The following is a 26564-nucleotide window of genomic DNA, read 5'->3' as shown; positions in this document are numbered from 1 at the left end:
CCGAGGCCTTTGAAGCTATATAATCCGCTTATGAGACGTTAGGACTGAAGGACCTACCGTCTTGGTCGTAACAACATGACTTAAGAGGACAGCCTGCATTGACATCAAATGCAAAGACAATCCTTAACATCAAGTTAATCAGGATCAGCACAGTCGTTCCCCTTTTAGCTCGCTACATTGATGATTGGGGTTGATTTTATACCAGTCGGTTAGTGTCAGTTTGCGCGTTGGAAACTCAGCTGTGACATGTGATCTCGTGGTTTCTTTTGCTAATGGCATTTTAACTAGGAGCTATTTTTTGTACGTCACAGAAAGCACACTAGGGTGGAGCTTTATGCACCTGAATTGGGGAATTTCGGAAGACCTGCAAGACCGGGTTTTTAGAGACCAAGCAACACTCAGGGCTGTCCTGTTCATGAAGTGTTTTGCAATAATCTTTTTGCCTATTCATCTTGTGGGATCCGGCATAAACAAGGAGTGTCCAAATGCTCACCCAATGGATTGAGTCACATCAGCATAATTTCTCGCATACGTTGTCGTTTGATATGGCTTGACAACGCGACCCACACCCTTCCGATGGACATGATTATTTACAGCTAATTTTTTCCATTCAGCTTCAACAAGCTCCTGCTGCAGAAGGAGGAGCTTGAACAGAAGCACCTTCACCTGCTACAGATAGTAGAGAGTGAAAAGACAGCTAAGTGGCAGTACACGCAGCAGTGTGAGGAGCTCACCACAGAAATAAAGAAGCTACGCAACGAGGTGAGGTCTGAGTATGGTCTATTCGTGTGCTCCTCATTTCGAATTTGGCAGGTGGTTTCGTCTTGATGGACCATTAATTCTCAAACTAGGTTTTCCAGACTTCTGATGGTACGTGGTAGCTGATCTTGTGTTAGCGCACGTATAGATACGTATTGATCATGGCTTAAAGGCTTGGCGCAAAAGGACGGAGGTTCGGCAGGCGTTGTTCGGTCCGCGTTGTTCGGCTGGCAGTGTTCGGCCCGCGTTGTTCGGCATGCTGTGTTCGGCGGGTGGTGTTCGGCATGATGTGTTCGGCGGGTGGTGTTAGGCGGGTGGTGTTCGGCGGGCGGTGTTCGGCGGGTGGTGCTCGGCGGGTGGTGTTCGGCGTGCTGTGTTCGGCGGGAGGTGTTCTGCGGGTGATGTTCGGCGGGTGGTGTTCGGCGGGCTGTGTTCGGCGGGAGGTGTTCTGCGGGTGACTTTCAGAGGGTGGTGTTCGGCGGGTGGTGTTCGGCGGGCGGTGTTCGGCAGGCGGAAACATCAGTCCTTCTGCGCCCTTTCTCATCTCATGACATTGTAGTAGGCGTCTGTGGTCAAGATGCATATTGAAATGCTTGAAATTATTCCTTTGGCTGCCTCGCATACAAGGACGCGTATGTGTGCTTGTATACCGCGCAACCAAACGATGTGTGTTTTTGACACTTCCTGCGGTTGACCTTAACGAAGAAGACAGAAAAGATTAAACCAGATGAAATAAAAATGGCCGTACCAAACAAAACGCCAAGTCATATCATTGCTCCGCAAGCCATTCTTCTGAGAGCATCTTCAGTTATGTGACCCTCCTTGCTCTGAACTTTGGTAATCTACGAATAGCTGTAATGCCTTTAGCTTAGAAAAGGTGCCTCCCAAAATTTTGAGGGGAAAACACACTCTTGCCTGCTTGCCTGCTGGTAGGGGTGGGGTGGGGGAGGGGGGTTCAAAAGCCTAGCCCCCCTGAGAGAGAGCTAGCTGCAAAAAAGAGAGCTTTGGCCTTCTTGGGGGCCTGCTGGGGGGGGGGGGAGGGGCTGCTGGGGGAGGAGGCCTGCTGGGGGGAGAGGGGGGGGGGGGGGGCAGTTGCTTGCCCCCACCCCTGCGCTTGCCGGCAGGGAGGGGAGCGGGCAGCTGCTCTTTCTCCCTTTGCCCCCTGCTGAGCTGCCCCTGAGCACTGGTAATATTGTACATGACAGCAGAAAGGCCATCTGGGTTTACCAGGGCATAGGCTAAGTAATTTATGATCACCAAACTGCATTAAAATCAAATTTAACGAAGTTGTAAGCATCATTGTACTATTTCCAGTAGGTTGGCGATCATGAGTCTGCCCATGGCCAGCAGGCTTGTTTTAACAGCTAATGGTTCCACGGCTTATGCGCTGCCGAGATTTGGAGCGCTTCGTGTGAGGCCTGAGTCGACGGATTTCCGCTGCCATGGAACATTTGAGATAACGAGTTCTCATCAAATTAGACTCTTGTATCAATTATGACAGAAGCGGCTTAGTCGTCACGAAACGTACTGAACAGAGTTAGTTGTGACTAGCCAGTATTCATGTTGCCAGCTGACCAATCAGGAAACCGCTGCTATTCTGCTGGCCGATTCGTGTGGTCACTGACCAAGGTCTAGTTTCAATAGCAAAAGTACGGATCTACGCACTTTGGTTTGCATCCTACGACCTTACCATGAATGACCATATCAAATGTGACCATACCAAAAATAGCTTGTTTTGACTGGCACAGCCTTGTTATTGATGCCTTCAGGCTCGAAAGATCAGCTCGAGGTGGCTTGTCTCTAGTCGTTTCCCCATATGACGGGATCAAATCGCTTTAAAGTGTGCGAAATTGTGATTGACATGCTTAGGTATGTACTCCCGTTTCATCAAGCTGGAACCCAATGGCTTATGGCCGATGCTAAATCCCAAAATTGGTCTTACTTTTAAGTGTTGTGTGGAGCACTTATCCTCATCTTTCTCGCTTTGTTTAAATCGATTTAATCCTCGAACTGGTAGGGAGAGGTGGTCGATACGGCCTCCTCGAGGTTTCCTGAAGATGCCTCTCTGACATGTCGTTTTATGGGCCCAAATTTTTAGTAGCCTCTGGGACACTCAGGGCGCGTGTTTTGACCACAAATTGTCAGTAGCATTTCCGGTTTCTGAGAAGTGACGGTTTTAGGAATATTGCACGACGATCCAACGCTGGCGTGGGCGGCGGGCGGGAGCTGGCGGCTCCGCAGACTGCGCGGCGGGCCGACACTGTTACATAAACGGAGCCCTACATCATAAATATGCGTTCAAAACACTTTCACCTAGATACCATCATGCTATCATACTCAAATTTGTATGAGGGACATGTCTGTTTATATTTAGGGTCACTTTAGGGTAATATGTGGCAGATATGAGCATAGGCGTAGGAACATTGCGAGATCGGGTTGACCAGAGGATATTGTCCGCACTGAATTCACTTTACAAATTTAGGAAATAACTGAGTGCCATGGCTGCTATGCTAAATATTCACCTACAGTTGTTTCCCCATTGTTGCACAACTTTCCCTATTCAACTCATCTATGTCATTTGGCAGATAAGAATATCTAATTCCCCAAGATTTCTATTCTTTCATTTCAGCATTGTCTTCCCTGAGGAGGCGAAATAACACGAACGGGTGGGCGTTTTGGGTCATTGAGGAGGCACCTGGCTCTACAGGTTTCATGCAAAAATATTCCCTGGCGTAGTCTGATCAAAATTTTAGATACGAATCAGTAACCCATACTGCGCCGGAGTTTCTTGCGCGTAAATTTCGCCGAATGTTTTTCGAAACATAAGATCTGTCGCAACATTCCAAGTGGAATGAGGTTCGGAAGATTTCAAAACCAACTTCAAAAGCAATGTGACAAAAATCATAAAACCCGAGTTTTCAGTTTAAGAACAAGCCACAAAATTAAGATCCCTCTCTGAGATATTTCTTATCTGAGCCCTGCTCCCGTCCACCGTCGGCGGTCACTGCCCAAGTCCGGTTATCCCTCGCATGACTGTTCACCAATCGTATGACTGCTTTGCTGTACGTCTATGGATCACCATCACTTCTTCCTGGTGTGTAAAGCTATATCCATCAGACACCTGCTACAAGACAGATCTATTTCTGAATTATCTTCCCTTACATGCTGTCAAACAAGAAATAAGCTTTGGGGAAGCTGCGTGCCTTAGGCATGAATTGGGCCACCCGACATTCGTTTGCCCCCATTCAACATAGCCGAGTTAAACTACTTTAGGATGCGGGCAAGAGCATAGCCAGAGCCTCTGCATGGGGTACACAGGGTTGACAAGGGCCGCCTGCTTGTAAAGGCCCTCCCCCCATAATACCGCCGAATATAGCTCATTTGTTTACGTGGGGTAAGGTGCCGTTCGCATTATTGTTATTTTCATCTTGCAACCGGAACAGGAACAAAAACCAGAAGCTATCGCAAAATCAGTTCTGGTTTTATTTTAAAGTCTGCTGAAGTGAGGCGTTGAGCGACTGCGTGGATTAAGCACCAGCGTTCTTCATTTTACAATCGCTTAGTGTACTCCTTCTAAACCGATAAAACTCAGAAGACTCTCCAGATTTTTCTGTGTTCTTCAGAGACATTGAGAACTTCCTGAATGTAGGTTGTAGATCAATATAAGGTCAGATTTTGCATTGACAAAGCTGACCCATGTCTGGCTTAAAATTTTCAACATTCAGTCAGAATCGATTACTGAGAACTGTCATGTAACGTAATTTTGAACATGCACGCTCGCAAATCTTAGAAACAACCCCGACGCCCGGCGTTGCAGTCTCCACCGGCCGCGGGGTGTCGGCCCGTGGCTGACATGCAGCGGTGGTCAACGAGCGGATGAAACAGCTGGGGCATCTGAAAGAAGTAATTTTGAACCCCTTAGCATATCATCTGTTACGTTTGGAAAGAAGTATGGGCGTGAATTCTGCCTATGTGACTTTTAGATTGATGACAAGGACGGATTAGCCTGCAATGTTCGACTTTCAGGAACATTTTATTTTGACCTGGTATCGTGGGATCAACTATTTACCCAGCAGTGTAAAACGCAGCATAAAATAACACAAGTCGCGGTATCCCACTGATGCCAATTCACTAGTTATTCCCACAAGACTACCTCTTTCTTAGGTTAGATACGACGAGGGGGAGGCCATCGACCTCTTCCCCTATCGGCCCGCGTTATGAGAAGCCGTGAACCTTGGCGAGGGTTAAATGCATCCCAAAATTACAAGAGGAAATTCCGATATCTTAAGATCTTGGTAAATTTGCGAAGGCGTAGTGGGTATTGGAAAATTTCTCAAGACCTTGTTAAATGGCGCGTTAGACAGATTTATATATTTGGGGGGTTATTTATGTATCACAATTCCACCGGACGTAACGCCGCTTTTCAAAATCAGACCCATCATTTGGAGTTGTCGAGTGCGGGAACCGCTAGAGACCGCTAAGCATTAAGAACCATGGTGTGATAAACCGCTAATAACCAAGAACCACGATTTGAGGTGTCATGCAATAGAAAGAATTTACGTATGATTTGAAAAATGGCAATCACTCATGTTATCAATTAAGCGCAACTAGCAGTCTAAAATCGCGGCCGAAGAATTACGGAGTGGATTATTGTACCCCGCATCCATGGCATAAACAATTAATCATGCATTATTTCAACTGCCCTCCCACTTCACCAGTGTAAAAAGATTAGCACCTATAAAACACCATGTCGTTGCCGAAAACCAGGCCCATAGACCTCTTACCTTAAGTAGTTTGTGTGATGTTGGAAAGATGCCAACTGTTTTTGAACCTAAAATGTGTAAGCGCGGTACTAACTGTAGCTTTTTCTAACGTACAAGCAAGAGCTCTGCTGGTGCTTTCCTATTTGCTTCCATAAGTTGCTATGCCAAAACCGGATCTTACAGGATGCTTACAGTGTTGCATTCTTCCCTAGCACCACTTTATAGCACCGAGTTATGCTCTAAGCGCCGCATGCTTGCAGCTAGCTCACCCCAATTGTAGCACTCGACCGGAAAATTTAGCATCAGTGGGGTACTACCGGACACGGCAGGGTGTTTTAAGGAACACATTGCAAAGTCAATAAACGTCATGACACTGCGACTGAACCGTGAACATCCACCCCAAGGATTGTGCTATCTTAATGTGATACGCGCCGCACCAACAGTCCAGTATTTGCCACTCATTCCGACGAAAATCAGTCCTAATTTTCAGCGAGCGTATGATGAACTATCACAGGCGACTTTTGCGTGGTATGGTTCTGAGTAGGCCTACGCACAGAGCGCTGCAAAACGAAACGAAACATTGGTGCACATGCACAGTAGCCTCAAGTACCGCGGCGCGACCGACCAACTGCTGTCACTTCAGCAGCGCCAGGAACACGTCCCGACCACACCCGGTGACACGGTCACCACGCGGGGGCGTGGGCCCGGCGGGGGCGGCAGCAGCCAGCCCGGCGGTCCATCCATCGTGCTGCCGACGCCGGCGGCGGCCGCGCAGGCACCGCCGCTCTACTTGTCTGTGTCGGCCTTAGTGTCGGTGACACCTGGCCGTCACGTAGAGTGGTGACGCCCGTCCGTCACGCAGCACACCACGCTTACCGCACGCTTGGCTTCGGCGCCTCTTGTCGAGACTTGGAGACGTTGTGGGGCACGCGAGATCTGTCATCGATGCTCGGCATATGGCGTTGCACGTAGACCATTAAGGGGTTTGCTCTTTGCGTGAGCGCCATGTTACATGCCGAGTATGATAACGCCGGGCACATAATCCGCCCCCCCCCCCGCATGGATCCTATCTCTGCACCGGGCACTCCGTCAGCCACCACCTTGCCCCCCCCCCCTCCCTCCATGTACAGAGCTTGAAGAAAGCTCTGTGTTGATGACAGACTTCGGATCAGCCCCCAAAAGTTTGATCATCTGAGGGACGGTCTTACCTGTATGTATGGAACCAATAGCCACCAAAAATATCGATATGGTACTAATAGAATGTTGCGTCTGTACGATATTCAGAGACTTAATGTGATATAATTCCTTTATAAAGGCGCTCCATTTTTGGTGTGCGTATTGCTGAAATGACTTGTGACAGCAAATTACCATAATTTTTTACAGACCCACATACGTGCCATGTCATTGCAGAAGTTTTACGCCCACAAGTGTCCAACCGTAGTTCGCAAGATATGGCCTTAACGGCGCAACCGATATTGCGCATATGACCGCGTACCATCGTCGTCTTCGTGAACTATTGGAAGAGGCTTCAGCTCGAGCACTCTTATCTGACCCGGCCAGACCTGACGGAAGTGTGTGTACGTTTGGTGTATGGAGTGGGAATGGGGGTGTGGATGTGGAGGCGGGAGTGTGTACAGGAGTACGTACAAGCGTGAGATAATGAACGTGCGTGCGCGTGTGCGTGTGCGTACGCGTGTGCCTGTACGTGCGTGTGCGTGTGCATGCGTGTGCGTGTACGTGTGCGTGTGCGTTTGTGTGAGCGCGTACGCGTGTGTTTTTGTGTGGGTGTACCTGTAACTGTACCTGTACCTGTTTGCGTTTTGAGGCGAATGGTGAAGAGTACACCCGAACCGCTCAGCGCAGCATCGCTGAAAGCTCATCTTTCAGCCACTAGGCAGTCTTGGATAGCCGAGTTTCACGCGGACACTTAGGCCGGACATGGATTCGGCGTGTGACAACGTAACTTAACCTTACGTTAAATCATTGTTTTCATAGCATGGTAGCCAACCGCTGCGGCCAGTAGATCGATCAGCGGCAGGCTGTCCGGCCGGCTGGCCGGTGACTGTTCCCGTACTGAACAACTCCCTCGATGATAGTGGATAGAACAAACCAATGTTTGGTCGAAGCAGTGTTGATACCGATTTTCAAAGAACCGGGTAGAAAACAACCACGGAAATATCCATTCAAAGCGAAATTTAGGCCGTTGAGACGTTTGAGTACGTGGGCTTGACACGACTGCCTTATTTACATGTGTGTAGCGTGTGCAGGTGAATTTCGGGCCGACAGGTGGCACTGCCCCTTTAAACGACTCGTCATCATGCGTATGGCGCTCTCTTCCGACCACAGCAACCGCTTGGCAGATCTACCGCTGGGAGTCGTGGGAACTAGAGCACCTCACGAACTGATTTCCAAGGCCCGGTCCTGTCCGGTCCGACTAGTTCAGATTCCATCTGGCCGTCGATCTTGTTTACCAAATGTGAAAATATCATCCGGTCCGATCTGGTCCGGCTAGTTCAGATTCCATCTGGCCGCCAATCTTGTTTATCAGATGAGTAAATATCATCCGGTCCGATCTGGTCCGGCTAGTCCAGATTCCATGTGGCCGCCAATCTTGTTTACCAAATGTGTAAATATCATGCCATCCGGCCCAGCTTACATTGGAATTAGCCGGACGAAACCGTGGCAATCTGATTCAGCATTTAAGGGTTCCAACGTGTTAACGGAAAAACGGTACAAATAAGTATCTTAAATGGTGCATTGTTCATTTACTTTCACTGGAAAATATGCAAGCAGGTGGCATCAGTAGGAGAATGCGTACACAACCAACTTGGATTACATCCTTGGTCTTAGAAATGCATTTGTGCATGACGATGACAACCTTGCTAATGGTAATAATAATCGTATCCGAGCTATTTTGGTCATAATCCCATGTCTTCCACCACACTAGAGGGGACACATTCACTGCTGAGACCATTATATCCTGCCAGGTTACCGGTTGCATCAAAATTGTACTCCGCACGGTGTCTGGCCATTTGATCATGCACCTTTTGGATATTGTTCAATAAGACGGTGAATATATAGGCCAGGAAAGCGGCCAGCATAGCAACAATTCGTCCCTGACATGTTCCTCGCAGGACTTCTGTCAAATGAAAGTAATTTAGTCTCTTTTGAAGCTAGCTTTCAAATGTTACGTAATTACTTAATTTGCAAAGGTTTGAAAACAAAAATAGTTAGAACCATCAAAAAGCTTAAACTTATCTTGCATCCGAAATGCTCCGCTGCTGGAACACTGCAGAACTCGACATGTAAGAAATAGAAAGGCTCTGAAAGCTCTCTGAACCTGCCATATACCGCTCAAAGTTGTCCAACGTTGCTGGTCATTCTTTCAGCTTTGCACGCTGAAGAAGGACTGGCGGTTTCTTCCGCATCAGCAGTCAGAAGAAAGCGAAGAGTCTGACGAGATCAAGAAGATTAAGAAGGTCCAAAGCTTTTTCCGCGGCTGGCTGTGTCGCCGTCGCTGGAAGCAGATTGTCGAGGAATATATCAAGTCACCACATGCCGAGAGCATGCGTAAGCGAAACAGGTACGATTCGGTCCAAATCGCTCCTTCAAAAGGAACGACGTTTATCTCCGGGGACTAACCCCACACGAGCAAGGTAAGGAACAACAGGAATCCGTCACAGAGCAAGTTGCCTGAGAAAAAACTTCACGCCATTCGGAACAAAAATAAGTTGGAAAAGGGATAGGAATGATGGGACCGCATCTCACGCACTGGGAGCCGCAAAGTGGGCATTTTGTTAAATAAAGTGCAGTGCAAATGTTATTACGTACAGAATTACTTTGGTCAACGCACCGTTTTTGAGAGAGAATCGGAGTAGAATGATATTTGATTTAGCGATGGCTTGTACCGCAGTCACCACAGCCAGCCTCAGCCATTTCAACACCTCGTGCAGCGTGGGGGGCGAACCTCTGCAGTTTGCACTCCAGGCGTAGCAAAGCAGAGATCTAAAATCGCCGCAGTCGTCCAGAGCATGATCAACAAGTTAAATCCACTTTATTGTAAGATAATCTCATGTAGTGCCAAGTCTGATCCGGCAGCTTTAATCACATTATTGCCGTCTTTGCATGCCGCCTTCATGCGGACAGGCACTTTTGGCAGTTATTCAGAACCCGGGTAGCGTGAAGTTGGAGCTACTCCGATGAAAAGGGAGAGGAGGATAGGTTACACATGCGATTGTGTTTGATCTCCCGAGTACCGAGTTATCGAACGAAGGAACGAGATAGAACTTCGCCTATTTTGCTCAGTATGCGTATTTAGGACATGAGGACATTGTTAAAAGCCTTTTATTTCATATAATTAGGCAATGAGAAACGGTTCGCGGGTTCTAAGATACTTGTCTGCCAAAACCCGATTGAGTGTGAATTGAAAAGCAAAACTATTTTACATTTGCAGGTGCCGAAATATGTTGACTACGGGAGGCAAAACGTTTATTGTTCGACCAGTCGTGAATAATGCGCGTTGTGTGCTTCGACGAAAAAGCGACTATTTAAACATTGAGCAGTGGTAATGGTGTAGCATTAACCGCTAGAAAACTTCGAAAAGCTTCGTCCATTAAGACCATTCTGTCAGTACGCATCAGCGAGGCAGACAAGGAGTTTGCTGAACGTTTCAGTTAAAGATGTGCAAAGCCAGAAGAGATAAGGAATAGTTGTCCATTCCCACCGTTGAATTTGTCGGCTGTGATTGAAGCTCCGCTATAAGATGTCTTTTACTGGCTGAGACAGACTTGATACATCAGTGCGCTATGGTTAGAGTGATAATGGCGCATTAATCGCACAGACGCTGTAAAGACGGACGAAACCAGGGGCAAATTCGCAGCACAGATTTACAGCGTGTTCGTTCCAGCGGGACGTTTTAGAGCCAACATTGGGCTGCCGGCTAACGCAGCCTCGCCGGCCGCCTGTGCCGAGTGTGGATGGGCTGTCCGAGCCCTCTAACCGGAACTCTTACATGACCACCGAAGGTCCTTGATCCAACAGTTCGTAAATCCTAGTACATTCTGCGTTCAGCCTTGGCTGCTGATAGATGTCGGGTGTGAGATAGAACAGCTCTGCCGCTGTCACCAAATGTTTTTTTTTTGCACATTGCAAGTTAGGTCATCAAATGCAAGCGTTTGTGAACCTAAGAACATACACACACCAGGAAAGACACTCCGAGAAAGCTGGCATGGACAAGCAGCTGAAATGAACCTTAATGCGACTACTGCACTGTTCACCGATGGGGAGCAAAAAGGCACGCATTGAGACGGCGGGTCAAAAGTTATGATTTAAGGAAACGCTTTGATGTACTTACCGAACCACGTGATGGAGGAGGCGCTAGAATGATGCCAGATGTTTGACACAGGTTGATATGCTAAGTAGCGTACAGATATGCATTTCGTTTGTTTGTCACGATGAATTTCAAAAATACTGAGAACTTCAAAATTGTTGCTTGGTGACACGTCGGTCGCTCTTTGCTAAAAAGCTCTGCGTTGCGATCAACTAGAAGCTAGTATGAATGTTTAGACGTTTTCTGAAATGTCTTTGTTCCATAGCCCAGTAGCACGAGGTTATTGCTCAGGCAGCTTGTTCTGAGTGAAAACAATCCCGATACGCCACATTGATTCGGCATGAACGAACTCCTGCAGTTACCTGATAAGCCACGGTGAATTCCCCAGCGAAGGTGTTTGAACTTATGATATGCTCTGCAATGAAGGGTCACAATACTTGAATAGAAGACTAAAGCCTGAGTTAAGTGCTCAAGCTATAAAGGACAGCCCAACACTGGTGCAGCGCTTTGTCTAAGCCCCGGTGCCTGGCATGCAAAGTTGATGATGAAAAAAGCAAAAAGCAAAGCAAAAACGATGCGGGTCAGGTTCCTTTGACACTGGGCTGCTTACTCCTCATGATCCCGCCAGGAGGATATGTCACCGAATTAGGCATACTCACCACGTTTGTGCCCTGGGAGCATTCCAGCGACTAAGAACCTGATGAAGCGATGAGTTACCTCTCAAATAAATGAGACGTGTGATGCTTGTTTTGGGTCGTGCGATGAAGCGGGTGATCTTCTAGGGAGGTTTCACTTTAGGTGTTCAAGTTAATCGTTGGGTGTACTTGTCCTCACCCACGAACTATGCCAATGGTGCCAGTATGCAACACATGGATGCGTCACGTTTTCAGCAGGGTAAGATATATTTTATCATCTCGTGAGTTGTTTTGCAATTGTTTGAATGGTATGACGCCTCTGCATTCGGCAGAGCAGGCAAGCCGAAAAAAACAACCAGGAGTGGGTTTCGAATCCACTGTAGATATGTCCGAGAAAAACGAAAACTTGTAATGTTGCTGAGCTGCCATGATGGCTCCAGAAAAAAACGGTGGCTGAATGCTGAAAATAACCCCTTGTCGCACTGTTCCAGTCTCGTGTTTCGAATGGTGGAGGCAGAAGAGGAGTACGTGGAGCAGCTCAACATCCTAGTGACGGGCTTTTTAAGGCCATTCAAAATGGCGGCCTCTTCAAAAATGCCGCCGTGTAGCCACGAAGATGTCAATTCGATATTCCTTAACTCGGAGACACTGTTATTTTTGCACCAAATATTTTTGAAGGGCCTTTCCGCCCGAATGGAAAGCTGGCCGACATTGGTGCTGGGTAAGTGCAAAGCCAACGAATGGCTTCGATATATCTGTCCTCTCTTTTTGTCTTGCTTCGTATGTAATCTGTATGGGCCATAAAGGAAGCGGCATTTTTCTATAAATATACGGCATGAGCATGGGAAATTTACGATACTCATTTGTTAATCCTACAGGGCAAAGAACTCTTACTTGAGAGCGTTCTTTTGCCACGAGTCTGCATTCCTGTTCTTTTCTATTTGTGTGTGTTTGTGTGTATGTATGTGTGTATGTGTGTGTGTGTGTATGTGTGTGTGTGTGTGTATGTGTGTGTGTATGTGTGTGTGCGTGGGTGTGTGTATGCGTGTGTGTGTGTGTGTGTCAATGAATATCGGTTGGTCGCATTCTGCTCGTAACCATAAGCAAGAAGTAAGCTATACTGCTAATACACCGATTCCAGATTAGCTAATTTATCCGTGAAGATGTCATGTCTCATAGAAAGTGCGCAAATCATGATGCAGAATGCGGTTTTACCGATAAACAACTCTACGGAATGAATGGGCAAGAAGACATCTCGATTGGTAAAGTTTTATGTTTCATAGCTTCGGCATTGCTTTCTGGAGTTTTCCAAGGTGCTTTAGCGCTGGGTGTAGGGTATCCATAAGCATTGGCTTTGCTGCTCCGTAGTTTAACTGGCCCCCAAGTCAGCTAGTCAAAGGTGTCGCGGGTGGACTGACACCTGCCTTACACGGGTCTTACCTGTTTTGCAGATAACTACCGGCCTATATGTGCTCCATTAGGTATGTTGTGTATAGTTGCTAAGTCTTGTCAATGTCGTGGTGCCACTTAGTAAACTGCAGTCTAGTTGCTCGTGTCCTTAATTGCATACTGATCTTTTGACAAGGAGTTGGGCCAGTCATGACAAGCACACCAAATCTCCCGATTGGCTCGGCCTGTCAAACGTTCGGAGAGGAGGTGAATGCAGGTGATATTTTAGAGAACAGGTGCGTAGAACTGTGCTGGCTGGTTCTACAATCGCATCATGCAAACAGTTGATTAAATTCCTCTCAAAATATTACACTTGCTGTTCACTCCGAAGACTCCGAATTTTACGCTGTTGCATCATTGCACCATTTTGAGGTTTATGCAACGAAAAACATTTCATGCATGTCTGTCTGTCACTGCCGATATTTTGTAATTGTTGAGACCTATTTCAAGAAGTAGTGCCACGACGTCTCGTCTGTTGAGAATCTTGGCACATCTTTGGGTGCATGCGTACGAAATTCGCTTCGGTTTAAAATGTTAGAAGGTTTCTGTGCTGCACCAGGAATGAACAACGCTACGTAGCATCACAAAGTCTTGGTTTGATCACCTCAGTTCACCCATCCGTAATCACTGGCAAGCGAGGAGGCAATGGCGCACACCACCATAGAAATCAAATACATTTACGTAGTGCGTGAGTATCAGCACCAATAGCACAATGTGGCATGGGTTAGTAGTAGAACTGTAACCTTATTTGACACGTTATGATGTTAAATTGCAATACGGTAGCCTCTTGACTTCATTCTCAACATAAATGGAATACACCAGTTGCAAAACTTACTCAGGACTTGTCACTCGTTGACTCATGCAAACTTTTGTACTACATCTGCTTTCGAGACTGACACGAATACTGTACCGTAATCTTAACAGCACAGCCTCAGAGAGGTTTGATATGGGATGTTCATTGGGCTAATTCTACAGATATGGCTATATCTGCTGACGGATGCTCGAATGTTTTTCACAAGTGGCCTCCGCTGTTACATGCTTTTACCACTCCAAATGCTATTCATCACACCCGATGAAACGTGGACCTAAAGTCGCGGCAATGGCAGCGATCACGTTACACACAAACTCAGACGTATAGTTGAGGTGTGTTTTGCCGTTCATGGCTACAATTGTGCCTGATATTTTCAGATGGTCTACTTAACTTGCAAAGTATCAAGTGATATGCAAAAGCATCGAGGTCTTTCTTTTGACTGCACAACTTTTGAACGAGCTCTCAAGCTTTGATATTTCAGGTATCTGTTACATTTTAGCCTTATGGTAAGCTAGGATGGGACCATAAAATAACCACAGTAACAACGTGTTTCCTATTTACCCATCTTCACCGTTGCACGGTTGTCATTTGGTATGACGTGCTGTGTACCCTTTGCGTGATCCGTTTCATCAGTATTCGTGCGAAGAAAATCGGCAGTTCACGAAGAATACGTGTAGGTATATTTCATTATGGTGCATGACTTCTGAATATGTGTGCAATGAAGAACTCAGCTCGCTTAACGTACTCATCCATAGCGCGCAATCGGCAAAAATAAATAGCTGGATCATATTGTTTTTGGCACGTGAGACACAAAATTACTAGGTAAAGAGAAGCAGTTTATTGAATCCTTGCCAAAGAGCCAATAAGCCGCAGGGGCCGCGTGGCCATGCAGGAGGAAATTGCAAAGTTTGTAGGCTATTTTGGCTCACAATGCGGTAAATGTGTCCAAAACGTTTCACATAGATAAAACAGAAGTAAAAGCGTCATTCCTCGGAGAAAAATCAGGAGAATGGAGATACAGACGCGTTAATATTTCCGCAGCACGCCTTTATCGAAACTTTAGCAGAAGTGGTATTGTTTCGATAAAAGCATGCTGCCGAAATATGAACGCATCTATATCTCCATTCTGCTGCTTTTTTCTCTCCGAGGAATAGGCTATTAATACTGTCATGTTTATGTGAATAATGCTCCTCGCAAATGCGCTCAACAACTTATGAAGAAGTTTTGCATCATCAGAGTAAAATGAATTGGGAGAGCGGGGTGCGGCATGTTTCGGGTAGATCGGATCGTGCACTCTGGGAATCCGATCTTCCTTCGTGGAGATATAAATTAAAATGTTCTTTCTGACTGTCATGGACTAACGATCAGTTCATTTGTTTCCCAACAGCAATGGAGTCTTTGCGTAGTAAGGAAGCCTAAACAAAGTTGCCCTTCCAGCCAGATGCCAGTTTTGGGCAAAAGTAAACTAGTTTCACTGAGTGAATACGGCTAGATCAGCGAGTGATCCAATCGTCGTGAGACACACTTCATTCAGATCGATTGCGTGTCACGAAAATAACTTCGGAGACAAATGTTGTCTTTAAATGCTTTTTGTAGCTTCCTGCTTGGTACTCTGGATGTATCAATTCCTTATGCGGAGCTACACATGATTTCTTTGGCCCGCCTTGGAATATACGATGCTATTGCCGCCCCAGTTACTTTCCAAAGTGCATACATCATGTGTCTCGAGAATTATATGATATAGAGACTACAACCTAATACAAAATGTACACATGACCGAAAACAGGCGTTCCATTCAAAGTCGGCCTTTCATTTCTCAATTAGATCAGACAAATGCCAGGCTGCTGTCGTTGAGCGCCATCAGGACAGCTGGGATAACACATACGACACCTGTCCCCATCCTTGCCCCAAGACGCCATGTGTACCATTTCATCGCGATCAGTGCAAGATAAGCCACATGGCTGTTGCTGCACTTAAACCACAATACGATAAAATGCACATTAAGTCCAGCGGCTCCTTCTGTTCACGTTGCTCATTGCCACGTGAATAACTCCCACGAGTTGGCAAGCCAACGTTTAAATTCTGTATGATATCTCTGCCGTCCAAAGGCAAAATCTATATGTTAATTTTTGGCCACTTTGCGCTTTTTATGTCATGTTATTCATGTACTCATGCTGATTTCAGGTACGTAAACAATTGGCTGAAATTCTCACAAACTTTTACCCATTCTTTTAGCTAAAAGTGTGTGCAAATTTCAGCTATTGGTTTAAATATCCGAATGCAGCATGAAAAAACAAATCAGATAGCATGAAACACGCGAAGTGACCAGAAATGAACACATGGGGTTTTACCTTTGGACAGCAGATCTGGCCAGATACCGGAACTGAGACAATTACATGACTAATGTAGTGAATTCCCGGGAACATGATTAAGCCTAATGGGGACAGGAAGATGCCCATTCATTTCATGTTTGCTGTGTTATTGGGGATCGTCGGTGTGTTCTGTGGTGCGTGTCACGCAAAGCAGAGCTGTGGTCGCTGTTGTCATCTGCGGCACTGACGCGCAACGGACTGTGTTCGCCACTCACGCCTTAAACAGCTGCATGCCCTGCTTCACCATGTGACACAGACAGGCTACAGCTCTGAAGAAAACATGCATACAAAAGTGTCGACCGTGTACGTGTTTCCAGTGTTCTGAACAAGACAAGCCGAGAATGTCAGATGCGAGCCTTGGAATAGAATCCTCATATCCGATCCCTGACTTGGCCTTTCATCAGATGTGCTATCGTCGCCTTATGCCATCATATTCCCATCAATAATGTATGATGCGATGTCATCACGCTCAAAAGGATTAAACCCACTCAAAGACTTCTACACACGACACGCGCAGAAGGGTACCACATGTATCCCTGCATCTGGGTATCTTGCTTTTTAGCAGCCGACTGCTCCTCTTATTGCAAATCATGTGCACAGGGCTGGCTTGCAAAGTGATGAAGGTCAGGTAAGCATCATGGCGTACATCCTACCCAGCCTTTCCGCACCATTTGAATTCGACACGGAGAATAATTTCAAAGGGAATAAATGGAGGCTGAGAAAAGGAAAAGCAATGCAAAGACGAAAGCTCTGTTCAAAGGAAAAGGAGTGTACTTTCAAAGCAATTTGGATGTAATGCGCAATCAAGCCACTAGAAGCGCAACTTCGTCCCCCCAAATCATACGGAAAAACAGCATGATTTCTTGTCATTGAAGGTCTAAAAACGGCAACGGATGTTAACAGCACTAACTGGGTACAAATAAGGCCGACACCATCAGCTCCATAGGGCGGTAGCCAACTACAGCTTGCGTCTCTCCAAAGTTTGAAGGCATGCAAAGCTTGCCTTTCAGTTACAAAAGGCACATAATGAGAGACAAACCAATGGAGCACCATGCCCCTCAATGAGGCTTTCCACTGTAATCGAAATATAACTTATCCTATGACTCAAAGGCTCAGACACACTGGGCTTAAACACCGTACTGAATACCCTATTTTGATGTGGGTAGTCATTGCATGAAAAGTACAGACTCAACCCCTTTGCAGTGGTGGTGTTTGTCTGAAAAGTAGTCTTATTTTTGCCCAGAACGAAAAGAAATTGTCAAAAAGACGCTCTTCCACCTTCTTTACTAGGAACATTACGTCCCTGGTGATATGACGTACTGATATTGATTCAGTGTCGAGACCAACCAACAAATCGCTTCTGTTGAATGATGCTGCCGTCCATTCATAGCTGCCATCCATAGCTGTCCATTGACATGGACAGCTATGGATGCAGATTACTCCTTAGGCAGAGCTCGGTCATGTGCGCGGAACCCACACAAGGGTGGGCCGATCTAACTCGTAAGGAGATCGTATCGTCAGCTTCGTGCAAGCGAAGACCGTAGAGGAGTTATGCTACCGAACAGGGTTGCGACACGGCTTGGCTGACCTTTGGCTAGTTCCCATCCGACCTTACTTTGTCAGTCGGACAAAGCAACGCGCCCTATCTTGAGACACGCACCCATTACTGAACCTGGAGTACAAATCCGGCAACTCGCTGCTAGACCACAGGGACGCAAAATGGCAATGTGTGGTCACCCCAAGCTGCCGAACGTAGCTGCACCGCATGGTTTTTGTCACGCTTTTGTCAGGGCTTCGTTTCTAGGTCGTAGCTCGTTTATGGGCCAAAGGACAAGGATGTTTTTTTAGATAGTTGCCTACTGTGTACCGCCCGGGTGGAAATTCCTGTCCGGCGGGCGCTGAAGTAGTTCGTCAAGAGGGCCCACACGGACGCGGTTGCGCTCAAGTCGCACGCTAATCAGTATTCGGGGTGCATGATCACAAAGATCCCAAGCCCGTCACCAAACGGCGCATCTGCGGAGCAAAATCGACCAGTTCAACCAGGTGTGAAACTCCAGAGCACAGCGAACAGCTTTGTTCGCAGAATGGAGCGGGGTCCCGACAGCTCTTTTCACACTGTGCACTTGGAAGGCTTAGCCCTTCCGCACCCGGCCAACACTTCCTTGGAAGTTGTCGACGGATGGCCAGGTCCAAAGGAAGTCTCGGGTTTGAACTTTGAACCGGGAACGAATACCGTCCGAAAGTTGCTTCCAAAGGTTGCCCACAATGACTTCACCCAGGGCATGTGCCTGCTCGGGAGCTTGCGGTCTTCCAAACAAGTGGCGCGGATAAGTTCTTTTAAAAAATCGATTTCCGCCATCGCACTACATTAGTATAACATTGAGGAGCAAAGGGATGGAACAGGTGCTGTATAAAACTGTGAGCCCTTCCGGCCCTGCACACATTTTAAGACGAATAAGAAATTACAGCTTTACTCCTGATCAGTCATATGGCGTGCACCACACCCCAGATATTTCAAAAACACCGGCACTAGATCGACCAAACCATAACTTGAGCTCTCACATGATTGTTTTTTAGCTGCACAGGGTGGCATTGAGAGTGGTGCATCATAGGGCATTAAGGGCATTGCCTTGAGATATTGGTCACTTCGTGTTTTACAAAGTGGCACTGCTCTTTCATTACCGCGAGGGATAAGGCTGAAAAGGGCTGTGGTGGTCTTTTTGAGAGTGCTCTCTCGGAGGATGATGCCTCCTCAAGTAGCACCGTCTATTAACGACCAGCATACAGTAAGAAAGATGAAGTCACCGACGTAGGCTGGAAGCCAACAACAGATCAACGAAAACGACATGAAATGAAGGGAAGTGGCGCCACCAGAACGGGAAAAAGGAGCGGGTCGGAGCGTCCGAACGGGAAAAAAGGAGCGGGTCGGAGCGTCCGATCGGGAAAAAAGGAACGGGTCGGAGCGTCCGAACGGGAAAAAAGGAGCGAGTCGGAGCGTCCGAACGGGAAAAAAGGAGCGGGTCGAAGCGTCCGAACGGGAAAAAAGGAGCGAATCGGGGCGTCCGAACGGGAAAAAAGGAACAGGCCGGAGCGTCGGCATGGGACAAAGAAGCGAGCCGGGGCGTTCGAACAGGAAACGGAACGGACCGGGGCGTCCGGACGATCGTGCCGCGCCAACGACAGCAGAAGACGAGGCTACGCATTATGCCGATTTTGCAAACATGGCTTGTGAAGACGCGATGTTGAAATTGTCTGCTGAACCACATAAACTGCGGATGACGAGCTTGTCGAACAAAATCGCTGATGGCTTCCGAACGTCTCGAAGATGAGCAATCGCTCCGGCGTCACGGGGTGATCGGCGGATGGCTTACTTAATGCTGCTCCGATTGCCTACAGAGCCATCGCGAAGGCATGAAACAGCTGGTCGATCGCGGCAAGATTTGGGGACAGATCGACAAGTAGCGACAGAAGGAGGTAGAAGAGAGCCCCACAGCCAGCAGATGTGATTGAATGCCTGGATGCTTTTGCGACGGAGGACGACCGAGCCCTAACAAAGAGGAGCAGTAAACCCGTACCGACAAACAATTACCTGAGGCAATGGCACCAGCATTAAGCCATTGAGGCGTGGAATACGCGCCACTAACAGTGAAGGGACAGTTGTGCGGCTAAAGAATTGACCGACTTCATCAGTGACGAGGATCCAGATTCGGTTCTGCTCGGCTCCGATGGAACAATATTGATTATTATCCGATATGAAAGTGGTATCGCCGGAATGAGAGCATGGCTGTTCAACAGTGAGCATGCCGCATTGGCATTAACGAACTCCCCGTGATGCATGTTTTCGATACTGTTCATACAAACATAGTGTAAGCCTAAAAAATATGTGAAACTAGTAAAACTAGTGGGCCAACTAACACATCCAATCGGCAAAGCCATCTGGAACGACAGAATGTGAACAAAAACCAGTCGTATCGCTCAGGCTGCGTCAAGCGGTTAAGTCTGCATCAGTCGCATTCCCAGCAAATCTGCTGGAAGCTGACCAAGGGCTCTACATCAAGCGAGATGGGTTGAGAGGTTTGCTAATCGAATCTTCTGTGTTACAAGGGACTGGTCATGGGGTGCAACGTGAGAACTTATTGGAAACGGTGCTCGCCGACCAACAGCAGGGAGTGAGAACATACTGCCGTGGAGCAGACCCAGAGATATCAAAGCAGAGCTGAGGGTGGACAGGAGACAGCGGAAGTACCTAAAGTCGGACGATTCGGTGTCCCAAGATAGACTACATGGTACAGCAGTGCAAAAACCTCATAAGTTGGCAGACAGCAACGGTATCCGAGCCCCGCAATCGCGTGGCGTTGCAGTGACGAAATGCCGGAAGCTGTGGCAACTGTGATGAACTTCGGTAACTTGCCTTGTTGCTCACAGGGATTCTAGCGGGGTGTAGAGCAGGCAGCAGACGCGTCTGGGAAAACGATCCGGAGAAGTTCGGATCCCGGTCGGACTTGCCGGAGCTCGAGTCGAAGCGCGGCTTCTCTGGTCAACAACTGGTCTGGTCCTCTCTGGCGCTCAAACCTCCGCGTTGCTCCGCTATGTCGAGTTCCGCGATATAGCTTACCAAATACTTTCATGTCTGTTGCTTTAGAATGTTACTTTCTGTGTTCCAATGAAGAATGCAGACAACGGACCACGTATGTCTTTATAATGCAGTGACCATAAGGTTGAGGGTGGCATTCGGGTGGGTTTTTAGAACAACAGCTGACAACTGCAGTTTGCTGCTACCAAAACGTTGAATCAAGAGGCTACATTATGGACAGAAAGTTTCACTGTGCTCCCCTCCACACCACTTAGACCTGAGTATACCCCTGATAAAAGTGCCATGAAGTGTCGCTGACAGGTGCTAGTAAATAGTTATCTGTCCATCTTTAAATAGCCATCTGTCCCATTTCGTGTCGGAAAGGAGCAATGAAATTTAGCACCATTTACATAACACCAATCTTGAAGACTGCGGAGAGTTCAACATCCGAATCCCTCGTGTCGGATCAAAAGCTTATCAAGAGGCAGTGTAAGGCGGAGCTGACATTTTAGGTTTTATCATTTGCGTCTTTCTTTTGCTTGTTTCCTACTGTATCTTTACCCCGCCCCACCGTCACAATCTCACTCTGGATCGCAACAAAGATGCCGTCAAGGCCCAGACTCCGGGGCCGGCGCACCGACCACGGAGGCAGCTGGCCGGCCACCGCAAGAACAGGACGATTTCCACGCTGAAGGGCATGAAAACCACACACTGCGGCGTGGCCGGAGCAGATTGATGCGCTGGTATCGAGGATTCCATCTAGTTATGTAAGCTTCCGCCGCATAGCGTGAACGTCACCGCCATGGAGATACCCTCCGGTGAACACGAAAACAGCTGGCTGCGGCCGAAAGGTCGCTGCCCCCGACGGCGTGACGTCAGAAGTCCATCAAAAGGCGGACACCGGCAAAACGCCGGAGGCGAGGTGCTCTGCACGATGTGCTATAACCGGACTCGTTTCAGACGGTTGTAGCACGGGAAGCCCCCCCCTCAAGCAAACTCTTTGCGTCGTTATGTCCTCATCTCAGCCTTATCTAACCCCTGAGCGGAGGAGCTGCCGATGCGTCGCTATGAAAGAGGCACGTGGTTGCAGCACGGTATTAAGTGAAGTTTTCGTTGCAAGCCGGCAGATTCAATGAACGTCATCAACGCATAGTTATCAACCCACAGAAATTGATTAAAAAAATTATGCAAAAGTGCAGGATGTTGGAATATTATTCACGGCCAAAGCAAGCAGCGTGGAGCTTTGAAATCACTACCCCTGTCCCCGCAAGGCATAAGAGCCTACAGAGAAAAATCTTGAAAAAGTTGCAAAACAGCATAGTGCGCAATGTTGCATGCACATTCACCCGACTGCAACGTCACAGATCTACGCCCAATGTGACTCAAAGGTCGCTCCAGCGGACATGAGGTCAGCAGACAGGTGCATAGTGCCAAATTCAGAGAAGAATGATGGAAACTTGCAGAATTGCACAAAACATAGCAATGTTGCGTGCACGCATCCCGCTGAAAAGCTACACCATTTCGTTATGTTATTTGGTTGGAACGTTTGCGAAATGTTGGGACTATTTACAGCCTTACGCATGTGATGAAACCTCACGCAACGTCAGCACTACATTTCCTCATGCTATTGATCCGCCTAAGGTTATGTGCTTCGTTGTCATCGCTTGATCCAACTTAATTGTCCTCTCACTCAAACCTATTTCAGTCACCAACATTCGGGTTTCATTCACTCCCAAATATAATAAGCAGTGGCGCTATGCCTCGCCACGAACCATTCCCGGGCTTGAGGCAGATGCTGTCAGCTCGCTTAGCGGTAGACTGGCAAAAGGCAAGGGATCGGAAGAGCGCTGACGACCGTGGAAACGCTCAGAGCAAGCTTGGCGCTACCAAGTCAAACTTAGGCGAGTGGCAGGCCTCTCATCGCATCAGAGGAAGGGAGGCAATTGGCCCGTGCCGAACCCGCGTAGGTCACATACACGGGACGCATGGGCTTTCCTCCCGTCAGCAGGGAAAACACCAGCATGTCGTCGCTGTGGTCACGCGCTGTCCGTCACCCATGTCCCTGGGGAACTCCCTTTCTTTGCCACCGAGTGCTGTCGTCCCTGTAGCCGGCATATGCAACGTAGATTGCCCTTGCGTTCACTTGTAAGCAAGGACCCCACTATTGACATGAGAGTAGTTCTTGCGTTTTTAAACGACATTGACTTCATGATCATTTGATCTTCTGAAGTCGCATGACCCTGGTTGAAAGCACCCTACCGTACCGAGCTTACATGAGCTGCGTGTGGGATGCCTTGCACAATGCGCAGTGCGGGCGTTCATTTTGCACAACTTGTGCTTTTTGACACGCTTCGGAAGCCCACAACAGCAACTTTATATGATGAAACGCGACATAGTTCTACACAGCCACAGTTTGGGCGCCAAGTGACCGCAGCTCTCGACGCGCCTTAAGCTCAAATAGCAAAAATACATCATCACGAGAAGAGCTGCGTTAAAAGCTCTGATGAAACGTGAGCAGGTCCTACCGCTCCGAGAAGATATTTCAAAAGTAAGTATACCAGACGAAACTAATCCCCGGTAGGAAGAATTTCATTTGGCGTGACTCGGGCATCACCAGACACTTAATTCAGTTCCAATCATTCAAACTTTGTTCATTCGCAGGCATAATGAGTTGTAGCGTTATGCATTGTCACGAGAGAATCTGTGTCAAATTATCTGTTAAACTTAAGCAGGTCCTCCTGCTCCGTATGCATAAAGTGAAAGCAAATATACTTGCGAATCTAATCCATGGCAGAAATAATTATATCTAGTCTTACTGACGTCGACAAAGTATGAATGATCGCATAAGCTTTGCGCTGTAACATGAATGTAATTACATCGATTGCCGCGTAACAGGCTAAAATGGACCGATACACTCTTCACCCGTCATGCATCTCGATTCTACCACCCAACAGCACCAAGCATCGGATCCCTGCATCCAAAACTGCCCACAGGTTGCACCCCTCCTAACTCCCACCTCTCGCTGGAGAGCACCCACACTGCTGTGTTAGTCCACGGCCTGCGACCCGGCCCCGGCCCCGCCCCGACGGCGCGTCCGGCACTGCCCGGGGCGCACGACAGGGCCGCCCGCCGCCGGCCGCCGCACGCGCCGCCGGCCGGCGCGTCTCCGTGAACTGCATGCGGCATGCTGGCTGTTGATAACGGACGTAGTTAGCGGAGACAGGCGTCGGCCGAGCAGCGCGGCCGGCACCATTGCTGCAGACCAGCTCCGGCTGCCACCGTCCGGGATACGCCGCAGCCGCGCGGGCCGGCGCGGGCACGGCCGCGCTGTGCACGCCCCCTTGTGGGACGCGGGAGCGTCCCTGGGCGTTAACCGGGTGGTGGAATACGTTTAGACAACGTCAGCGGTGGGTTGAGGCTACTGTTGTGTAGGTGACGTTGGTCGGATAGTATGGTTCATTTTTCTATGTAATAACGGCGTGTCGGCCAAAACTGCAGGCATACATGTAGACTTGTATTTCTTAAGAAGATCCTCAACCCTGCCCCCATTGTGTCTTTCGGCCTCAATAGATCCTACATCATGGAAAAGTTGTAAAGGCGAAAAAAGGCAAAACCACTGTGCCTTTGGGAGAAGCGGTCTCTATCAACCAGGTCAACTCATCTATGAAACTGCGTTTATTATTTGCGACGTTACTGTCTCAACGACTGTGTCTTGTACAGATGTAAAGCGTGCATCCAGGTGTCCGAGTAGGCCATTCATTGCATTGCTGGATGGGTTTGGAGTTGCTACTCGAGCACTCGAGCTCTGCCGCCGCGCCTGAGCTGTTTTGTCACCGCTCCAGGAGACCTGTTCGACATGCTGCTACCGATGCTGAGCATATACCAGGAATATGTTCGGAACCATCACTACAGTCTCCAGGTCAGTGCGTGCATGCCAGGCACAGAGTGGGCGAGTCCGCTGGCCGGTCCGTCGCCCGAGACATGCGACGCGGTGATGTGCTCCGTGCTTACCAAGGGAAAATGGCGATTCGCCGCTTGCTGTACTGTTAATTCTGTACCCAGACAACATGAAAGCAAAAACAAAAAAATATATTGAAACAAAAATGTCGTAAAGAAAAGTAAACCAGAAAAATACAAAGAAGAGTGGCTTAATGCGCTAAAATGCACGAAACAAAGAGAATAAGAGATGAATACAATTGTTTGTAGATGTTATGTTATGATATGTATTTCAGTTCTATTTTGCATTGTGACATTGTACACCATTATATATTATATGCGTACTAATTTTTGCACAATTTTACAACAATTTGTACGTTCTAGGTTCCATACGTGGAAGATATTGTCCATTGCAGTAACCAAGATATGACATCCTCTCATTGCTTACTTCAGAGCATGTCATTTCCTTTAAGCTCTTAACCCATGACACTGGATAAATGGATGCACCATGATAAGCAGTTATTTTACGATATCAAAACCATCCCAAGGTAACCAGATTTAAAGAGAAAAAGTTGTGGAGACGCGAGACGTGTTTCATTAAATACTGCTAACGCAGAGTCATGAAGGAACGGCAACCGTTGTGACGGAGCGGTCGGAGAGCATAAATCACGTCAAAACCTTTCGGAAATTGTTCTACAACAACTGGGTATTTCTGGTGATTTCATGCAAATCAGTGATAATTAATTTATTCTCATCAGTGTCGACCACGTTTAAAACTTAACAGACTCGGACGCTGGCCCATTTGAATGAGATCAGACCTTTGCTTTGCATATTACCCAGTTGAGATGCGATTTTAGAACCAGGTTTCCAGCAACATCTCATCACCTTGGAAAGGAAATGCACTTGAGCACGTACACATAGTTGATGCGCCGGGATGAATTATTAGGCCGTTTGTTCGGGTCTGAGGTAATTCAAAAATGCCACGTCTTTGATCATGGACTCCATAACGGTTATATCCCTGAAGCGTTCGCCCGGATGGTTGTTCCACTCTTGTGTCACCCATGTTCTGCTGCAATACTGCCAGCGTGAAGAACGAAACACGCAAAACAGAGGCCTAAAACATTATGCATTATGTTATGACGCAGAAATATTACCAAACACGACGCCATTGTTTTACCGGCTGCTCTGAGTGATCCATAATAGTCAGGCGCAGACAAAAACACCAGGCGAGAGTTAGCGACGAAAGTTAGGTTTTAGGAGATGCAGTATGCTAAATAAAATGCATCTCACCCGTCCTGTCAACAATCAGGTAATCTGTTTTTAGGTATATCTCGCCTTGTTCCATTCCATGAAGTTGGCGCCTTGTTGACAATGGGCGATGGAACCCAGCGAATGGTAGACTGCGCCGCAAGCATTTCGCATCTAGCGGCGCAGTATAACCAGCCAGCTGCGACATCCCGGTTCCGCATTAGTTCTCCCACAAAGACTACCTACAGGAGTGCGACGACATTGCTTCTTCTGTCAATTCTTATACACGACATAAGTGCTACATGCCAAACTGTATATTTCAAAAATCGATACCCGCCATCACCTCTACCGCCAAAGCTTTTCAGTCTTTGCTTATACACGACATTGCCCCTACTGTAAAGACTTGTATGCGACATTGGCGCTGTACGGTACAACTTTTACTTCATTAATATATATATATATATATATATATTATATATATATATATATATATATATATATATGTATATATATGTATATATATATATATGCATGCATATAGATACACATCTCTCTCATCGTCTCATCTCTCTCATCCTCTCCTCTCTCTCTCTCTCTCTCTCTCTTCTCCTCTCTCTCTCTCTCTCTCTCTCTCTCTTCTCTCCTCCTCCTCTCCTCTTCTCTCTCTCTCTCTCTCTCTCTCTCTCTCT

General features: G+C 47.5%; 1 protein-coding gene across 1 annotated transcript in view; it reads left to right on the top strand.

The window, feature by feature from the left end:
- LOC119114576 (ras-specific guanine nucleotide-releasing factor 1) overlaps window positions 1-24610 on the top strand; it is a gene marked incomplete at its 3' end in the record, with an annotated part of 49001 nt that extends 24391 nt beyond the window's left edge. Inside the window, exons 5-9 of the mRNA XM_037238667.1 lie at window positions 615-762; window positions 8912-9105; window positions 11978-12207; window positions 12938-12967; window positions 24534-24610. Coding sequence (XP_037094562.1) covers window positions 615-762; window positions 8912-9105; window positions 11978-12207; window positions 12938-12967; window positions 24534-24610 — 679 coding nt within the window. The remainder of the gene's footprint in view (window positions 1-614; window positions 763-8911; window positions 9106-11977; window positions 12208-12937; window positions 12968-24533) is intronic.
- Window positions 24611-26564: the final 1954 nt, after the last annotated feature.

Source organism: Pollicipes pollicipes, unplaced genomic scaffold (assembly GCF_011947565.3).
Source record: "Pollicipes pollicipes isolate AB1234 unplaced genomic scaffold, Ppol_2.1 Scaffold_266;HRSCAF=296_pilon_pilon_pilon, whole genome shotgun sequence".
NCBI lineage: Eukaryota > Metazoa > Arthropoda > Thecostraca > Pollicipedomorpha > Pollicipedidae > Pollicipes > Pollicipes pollicipes.
The sequence above is the reverse complement of the archived record's forward strand: the minus strand, read 5'-3'. Positions and strand labels throughout refer to the sequence as shown.